Genomic DNA, 8,265 nt, shown 5'->3' with positions numbered 1-8,265 from the left:
AGGAAACGGCTGCTTTGGAGGGTGGGCTTTATATCTTGCTGACCAAAACCTCCCCCTCCCCAGGCTCCACCCCCAAAATGGCCAGGAATTTCCCCACCTGAAGTGGGCAACTTAGCCAGTGAAGGTTTGGGGACATGGCACTGGCCGAAAGAACAGGTCCTTCCTTCTGCCCTCTTTTGGTGTGACACTCACCACCAATGTTCCCTCTAAGCCATGGAGTCTTGTGAGCAAAAACTCTACTTTGTGAGCTACTGGCATTAAAGTTGTGAATGAGTGATTTGGCTGCTGCAGAAATTCATTTGCTCTGGAGCCCCATCCTTCCTGAGCTAAGACAAAAATGTGTGAGCCAGAGGCTAAAAAACTGTGAGTTAGCTCACACTAACTCAGCTTAGAGGGAACACTGCTCACCACAACCTCAACCTCGGAGATGATCAATTTGGGGAAATGAACAGGTGCAGTTGTCAGCTTTAGCTGTTAAAAGGGCTTCCGACCATTCACTGAGCAGAATTCTCTCCTCCCCTCCCTCTCTCTTCCTCCGTCTCCCTCTCTTTCTCTCCCTCTCTTCCATACGCATACTCACATAGCCCTCTGCATTGAGTTCTGCAGCCCAAAGACCACCCAAGGCAGCTGTGTGCCACTCTGGTCCCAGACACGGCTGCAGGCATCTGCTGAGGTGCATGGGGGGGGCAGGGGGCCCGCACGGTTGGTTTCCTCTTTGCCTGACGGAGCTGTGCCCACTGAGTCTGAGAATTGGCCCTTGGGGGCCCGGGCAACCTGGGACACCCTCCAAAAGCGGGGGACATTGAGGGAGAGTTTCTGTTGGGTGTCAGCCTGCCTCCGGAGGAGTCCTTTCCGTCCAGGGACAGGTTCACCAGTGGCTTGTGGTACGCCCTGGGCTGTGCTGCCCGGAGAGGGATTCTGAAAGAGCTCCGGCGCCATGCCATGCCCGAAGCTCCCAGGAAATCCTCTCTGGGCCTTGTCTGTAGTTGGGAGACGCCAGCCCTGCTGCGGAAGGGCAGAGGCCCCTCTCAGGGAAGGCTAGGGAGCCTAGCGTGCGAGTCTAGCGGCTGCCGTCCTCACGGGCCTTTCTCCCTTTTCATTTTGTCCAGTTCCCAGTACAGCTTCCCCTCCCGTCTCGAGCGCCTCCAATGATCCAGTGGGTTCCTACTCCATTAACGGGATTCTGGGGATTCCTCGGTCGAATGGCGAGAAGAGGAAACGTGATGAAGGTAGGGGGAGGGAGGGGCTCATCCTCCCTGGTTCTTTTCTCTCTCCCCCGTTCTGTTCTCTCTGTCCCTCTCTGCCCCCATTGCTCTGCCCCCTTCGTTCCCAGTCGCTCTGCCTCCTCTGCCACAGAGAGCCCTGGGTCTGGGTGGAGGCTTGCAAATGCCTTGCCTAGGAGATTAGTTGTAGAGCAGGCAGAGGGGCCCCTCACAGCCGGGCTGGGCCGGGATGTCCGGCATGACAGTCTGCCTTTCCCAGACCAAAGGGCTGGTGGGCAAAGCGGCCTCTTCCCTCCCAAGAGCAAAGTCTGCCTTCTCTTTGGGGGCCAGACTCCCCTCACTTGGCAGGCTGAGTGCTGAACTGCAGGGAGGTAGCCCTGAAAGGACCCACCCATCCACCGATGCTTCTGGCTTCTTGTCCTTTTTGTATTTGAAACAAGGCGTAGTGCGGTTTCCCCTGCCAATGTTCCCTCTAAGCTGTAGAGTCCTGTGAGCAAAAATTCTACTATTTGAGCTACGGGCATTAAAGTTGTGAGCAGGTGATTTGGCTACTGCATAAATTAGTGTGTTCTGGAGCCTTCCTTCCTGAGCCGAGACAAAAATGTATGAGCCGGAGGCTAAAAACCTGTGAGCTAGCTCACACTAACTCAGCTTAGAGGGAACACTGCCTGGGGGCCACCCCAGAGAGGGGGAGAGTTAGGGATGAGGGACTGGGTCCTTCCTGCCCCTCTTGGAAGAATTTAAAAACAAAACAAACAGCTGTTGCTTTATGTGCTCCAAATGTCTGTGTCTTGAACTGGAGGCCTTGCCTAAAGTGCTGGCTTGCATAAGTAAGAGTGACAGGCAGCTGAAGGCACGCAGCCATCACGGTGGTCTCAAAGAGTACAGGTGGGTGTCGCCTTGTGCCTGTTGCAAGAGCAGTGGAGCCAGGCCACACCCCGGCGAGACTCAGGGGGCCTCCTCAGATTGGGGGGACGGCTTCGTAAATTAATCGAAAGAAAAAACAATAACTTCCCACCCCCATGATGACGACCTGACGAGAACAGAGCCCAGCCTGCTCCCGGAAGGAAATGATTTCGAGAGCAATGGATCCGGGCCTCGTCACCCATCGCAAAGTTCTCATGTTCCCCACGGCTCTGCCTGCTCTTGTTGTGTCGACCGATGTGCCCATGAGTTCTGAGCTTAACTCCTAGGCATCTTGGGGCCGATTCAGATCAGGACAGTGAGGGAGCTGACACCTTTCCCAACACTCCACTTTCCTGACCAGAAAGGGAGGAGCCAATCCTTGGCCCATTGGGGGTCTTTAGATGTAATCCACACGAGAGCCAGTTCACTGTAGTGGTTAGGAGTGTGGACTCTAATCTGGGAGGACCGGGCTTGATTCCCCCACCCCTCCACACGCAGCTGCTAGCATGGCCTTAGGTAAGTCACACGTTCTCTCAGAGCTGCTCTCTCAGCCCCACCGACCTCACAGGCAATGTTCCCTCTAAGCTGTGGAGTCTTGTGAGCAAAAATTCTACTTTGTGAGCTGCTGGCATTAAAGTTGTGAGCCAGCGATTCAGCTACTTGTATAAATTAGCTTGCTCTGGAGCCCTCCTTCCTGAGCTAAGACAAAAATGTGTGAGCTGGAGGCTACAAAACTGTGAGCTAGCTCACGCTAACTCAGCTTAGAGGGAACACTGACCTCACAGGGCGCCTGTTGTGTGGAGGAAGGGAAAGGAGATTGTAAGCTCCTCTGGAACTCCTTTGGGTAGTAAACAGTGGAGTATAAATCCAATCTCCTCCTCCTCCTCCTCCTCCTCTTCTTCTCCTTCTCCTCACATAAGAGTCCTCATCAGGGTCAACAGCAGCTCCCTGGGGCCTTTTCTGGTGGGGGGGAGGGCTTCGGGAGGGGCTCCGGCTCCCCCTGCCTCATGGCCCTGGTGTGGATTGGGTCAGAAGATGCCTCATGGCAGTTCTGAACGTGGAACTCCCAGAGCACGTTGGGTCAAAAGGGCCAGGGCAGACACACGAGGTAGGGTTACCAGCTCCAGGCTGGGGAATTGCTGGGAATTTGGGGGGTGGAGCCTGGAGAGGGGAGGGACTTCCGCAGGATAGAACGCCATGGAATCCGACCTCCAAAGCAGTCATTTTCTTCAGGAGAACTGATCCCCTTAGGGACCCGTTGTGATTCCGGGAGACCGCCTGGAGGTTGGCAACACCTTCAGGGGTGACACGAGGCCCTTCTAGTGTGTATTTAGGCACCCAGGGGACTGAGAGAGGATTAAGGACAAAATTAGCAGAGAAAAGAATTGCCCCACTCAAGCCCCTGAGAGCTTATAAATCTTGGAGAGGGATTTGGGGGGAGGGTTGAGCCATTCCCGTGTAATTCATTCCCCTTCCCTTAGGACTTCTTGCGAGTTCCCCAGGCTTGTTCCCTCTGTTAACCAAGCTGTTCGCTGAGGGCACAACACAAGGCACTGAAAATGGCCCATAGAAAAGTTCAGGGTTTCTGCTTGGCTGGGGAGACATGCAGAAAAGGATTGGTGGGCAGAAGAAGAAGAAGAAAAAGAGATTGGATTAATACCCCACGGCCCTTCACTACCCAAAGGTGTCTCAGAGTGGCTTACAAATTCCTTTCCCTTCCCCTCCCCACAACAGACACCCTGTGAGGCAGGTGGGGCTGAGAGAGCTCTTGACAGAAACCACTCTTTTTCAAGGACAGCTGTGCCAGAACTACGGCTTGCTCAAGGTCATCCAGCCAGGTGCAAGTGGAGGAGGAGTGGGGGAATCAAACCCGGTTCTCCCAGATTAGAGTCCACACACTTAACCACTACATCAAGCTGTCTTACAAACTCCTCTCCCTTCCCCTCCCCACAACAGACACCCTGTGAGGCAGGTGGGGCTGAGAGAGCTCTTGACAGAAACCACTCTTTTTCAAGGACAGTTGTGCCAGAACTACAGCTTGCCCAAGGTCATCCAGCCAGGTGGAAGTGGGGGAGGAATGGGGGGAATCAAACCCGGCTCTCCCAGATTAGAGTCCGCGCACTTAACCACGACACCAAACTGGCTCTCCCGGAACATTGGGCACATTGAGAAGGAAAAGGATGAGGGCTGGGCATGCTCCTTGCCCTCCAAAGTTTAGGGACAGACTGGGGCTGCCAGCTCCTGACTCAGAAGTTCCTGGAGAGTTGGAGGTGAAGCTAGGGGAGAACAGATTTTCGGGAGGGGAGAGACTGCCGAAGGTTGTCGTTCCACAGATTCCTCCCTCCAAAGCAGCCCTTTCCTCCTGGGGAACGGAGGATCCCCGCCTTCCAGAGACCAGTTATAATTCTGGGACTGGGAGGGAGCTAGGCCCTGCCCGGTGGGAGGTTGGCCACCGTAGCAGCGGAGAGTCCGTTGGAGAGGGGAAGCAGAAGCAAGGAGGTGAGTGAGGGAAAGGTCTTTGCTCAGGCCTGTAGGAGCCGACAGGGTCTTGAAAGGGAGATTTTAATCAGGAGGAGGGAACTTCCCAAATTCTTATCCTCCCCCATCGCTCCTCACAGGTCCCCAACTGGTAACAATCAATTAAACATGTAAAAAGATACCATTTCTATTCACTGAAGGGAATGTGCACTTGCCACAATGTTTTGTCGCGTTTTGTCGCTGTTGTCCATTCCAATGCTTGTGCCAGTATGGCTTGTGAGGCCCAAACAGCTGGGGGGAGGGAGATTGTTTTCCGCCGTTTGCTAGTGCTGATTGGTGCTCGTCCTACGCAGACAGGTCCATTCATGGTCATAGTAGGGAGCGGGGACAGGAAAGTGGAGCGTCCTATGCCTGCCAGGCACGTCACAAACTCGAAAGGGCCACAGGAGGATTCTTATTCCCGCGGAGAAGACAGGGGCCCTTCTGCTCATGGATATGACTTTTACCCTTTCCAAACTGCCTTTGTATTCCGTTTTAGTAACTGGTTGGAAATGGATTTTTTTCCTGTCCCTTCAGACAGACCCGCTTTAGTGACTGAACTGATCTCAGAAGAATTGATTTCCCTGTTCATACAAACTCGCTTGCGTTGGGTTAGCAAAGCGTGGTTGAGCCGCTTTTGAGGGAAGCTGCTTCCTTCCATTTTCAACCCCTCCGTTTCACTTCTGAATTGCTGTGCTGTTTAAAATGCTCCTAGTGCTTCCTACAATGCCTCTTTTTCCCTTGCCCTTTTTTGTTGCGCGATCTTCCTCGGACTTAAAAAAAAAAAAGCATTCTAAGGTGAGCGCCATGGGGCTAAACCTCCGAGGGCAGGAGGGAAGCGGCCCTGTTTTAAAATGACCATAGCCCATTAACAGAAGGAAGTTCTCTGTATGAAACCCCGTCCCTTTATCGCTTTACTCGATATTGTGCCAAGAGAACAAATAACATCCGGTTGAAAATGGTGATGTGACGAGGGCCTTTGTCATGACTGCTCTCCTCTTCCCTTCCTCAGTTGTGATCTTCGGCAGTAGGAAATTGCTTTGCATAAGAAGGAGGCCAGGCTGGCATTCAGGTGAATGAAGCGCTAATGAGCCATCGGGAAGATGCCTGTCTCTGGGCATGGAAACGGATCGCAGGCTCTGATTTATAGGTGGGAGAGATCCCCACGTAGGGTACTTCACAGGAGCAGGGCAACCTCAGTTCAAGGAGGTCCACCGAAGGCTTTGAGAGGCATAATCGCTGCCTCCCCAAACCAAGACATAAGATCAGCTCTCCAAGCTTTGGCACACTTCTGGCCCCCAGGCCAAATGTAATTAAGACGAAGCTAAGGGAAAATGTTTGCAGAGCTCACTCTTGATTGAGTCAAGCGGCTCAGTGGGGAAAGAATTAAGTAAGACAACATCGTTCCGAGCCCCCAGGGGAATGCAAACCCCCCCCACCGCTAGAAAGACATAATTGCGCTGCTACCACCTCAGGCATTTTCCGCGAGCACCGCTTGGGATGTACATTGATTCAGACTTACGCAGATGAGCAGATGGGAACACTGGGAAGGTTTCCCAGGCAGATAATATTTTACTGGTCCAGCCTCAGGGTTGCCAACCTCCAGATGGTTCCTTGAGACCTGGGATTACAGCTCATCTCCAGATGACAGGAGGACTCAGTTCCCCTGGAGAAGATGGCTGCTTGGGGGTTGGACTCCGTGGCAATACACCCTGCTGAGGTCCCTCCCCTCCCCAAACCCCACCCACCCTTGGCTCCACCCCCAAATCTTAAGGAATTTCCCAACCTGGAGTTGGCAGCCCTCTCTGGCCTGCACAACCACATACTAGTAACCAGGTCTGGGGCCTGAAACCCAGGAACATCTAAAACTCCCCAGATTCTGCACTGTTTTAACCCCCACTTGGATGAGTCGGTTCTGTGAGGTTCTTTACTGGCATCCACAGAACCAGTGTTTTGGGACTCCAACGCTGGTAGCCCGGCCAGGGAGCCCTAATTCATAGGTTGCCATCTTTGAAAAAAACGAAAGCAGCAGTTGCTAAACTAGAAGCAATATCTCTGATGTTTCTAGATTCAGGTGGGCGGCCATATTGGTTTGCAGCAGCAGAACAAAGGCCCCAGCCACACGGGCTGGATAACGCGGGGGGAGGTGTGCCTATTTGCGCCGTCGCAGTTTGATCCACGATTATGCGTTCAGACGCGACGGAGGCTTCCTCCTTTGGCACCCGCGGCAAACAGGACAACGGGGGAGAAAGCTGCGCGCTGGCGCGATCACACCAGGGGAATCCGCTTGCAGCCCGTGGCAAATCATTTGCCAGGTACTTTTTTATTGCGCATCTTCGGTGGGACGCCACGGGTTCACCACGGGAGCGCTACGCCTCCCAGATGTCCCGGTGTGATTGCACCAGAAAACTCCGCGGGAGAATCGTGCCTTCAGCGTGGCAAATGCTCCGTGTGACCGGGGCCAAAGTTTGAGTCCAGTCAGGCACCTTTAAGACCAACAGAATTTCATTCTAGGTATCCGCTCTCATGGACCTGCACATGCACTCGAAAGCTTGTACCCAGAATTAAACTTTGTCGTACTTAAAGGTGCCGCTGGACTCAAACTTTGTTCTGACATTTCTATAGGTTTTGTATTGCTACTTATTTATAAACTGTAACGGTTAATTATTGCCCATCTTAATGAGAATCAATCATTGTTTTCATCAATTCCAGTGAATGTTTTGCATATGCAACTTTTTCAGGGAGTTACATTTTATTTACCACAAATTTTTAAATCCAAGGAGTCCAGGGCCCCGTACGCTGGCCTCGCTTCCTCCATCTCCCGCTCACAACCACCCTGTGAGGCTGGCCCAGGGTCCGGCCCAGGGCCACCTGATAAGTTTTGTGACTGGAGAGTTGGGGTCTCCCGCTCGGTCCCAGTCCGGCATAACAACTCCAGTACATTTAAAAGGAACAAAAGCAAACTATAATGTTCATTCTATGGTTTATTCTACATTCAATATATCTACCGTGTTTCCCCAAAAATAAGACACTGTCTTATATTTATTTTTTCTCAAGAAGACACACTAGGGCTTCTACCACAGATGCATAGAAATCCTGCTAGGGCTTATTTTTTGGGTAGGTCTTATTTTCGGGGAAACAGGGGACCAACTGTTTGATCTGTACCATATTTATAAAAAATAGTGCACAAATTAGATTGCCTGGAGCTGCCTAGGCACACAGGAGGGTAGACTCCACCCTCCAAAGCAGCCGTGGTCTCCAGGGGAACTGAGCTCTGCCGTTTGGAGATCAGCTGTAATTCTGGGGGGGTCTCCAGGCCCTACCTGGAGGTGGGACACCCGGCGTGCGTGACCCGTACCCCTGGACGCCTTCCCCGGACAAGGCCCCTACTGCGTCACTGCTGTCATCCCCCAGCTTAGCTGAAGCTCATAAACGCAAAAGGGAAAGGGAGAGAACATAAAAAAATAGATCTGTAAATTGTTTAGATTTAGCATGAGCAATAAAATTCGGCTCATCCCACCCCCCCACCCCACCCCCCAGTTTTCTTTACAAACTTCAGATGAACCGGGGGGAGGGCAGTAAAACTCAATTTCCAAACTATAATAATAATTATTTTTTA

At 52.5% G+C, this 8,265-nt stretch overlaps 1 protein-coding gene across 1 annotated transcript in view; it reads left to right on the top strand.

The window, feature by feature from the left end:
- Nucleotides 1–1,109: 1,109 nt before the first annotated feature.
- LOC107107514 (paired box protein Pax-2a-like) overlaps nucleotides 1,110–8,265 on the top strand; it is a gene marked incomplete at its 5' end in the record, with an annotated part of 81,004 nt that continues 73,848 nt past the window's right edge. Inside the window, one exon of the mRNA XM_015407824.1 lies at nucleotides 1,110–1,229. Coding sequence (XP_015263310.1) covers nucleotides 1,110–1,229 — 120 coding nt within the window. The remainder of the gene's footprint in view (nucleotides 1,230–8,265) is intronic.

This window comes from Gekko japonicus, unplaced genomic scaffold, assembly GCF_001447785.1.
Source record: "Gekko japonicus isolate JY-2015 unplaced genomic scaffold, Gekko_japonicus_V1.1 scaffold3125, whole genome shotgun sequence".
In the NCBI taxonomy this organism is placed as follows: Eukaryota; Metazoa; Chordata; class Lepidosauria; order Squamata; family Gekkonidae; genus Gekko; species Gekko japonicus.
The sequence above is the reverse complement of the archived record's forward strand: the minus strand, read 5'-3'. Positions and strand labels throughout refer to the sequence as shown.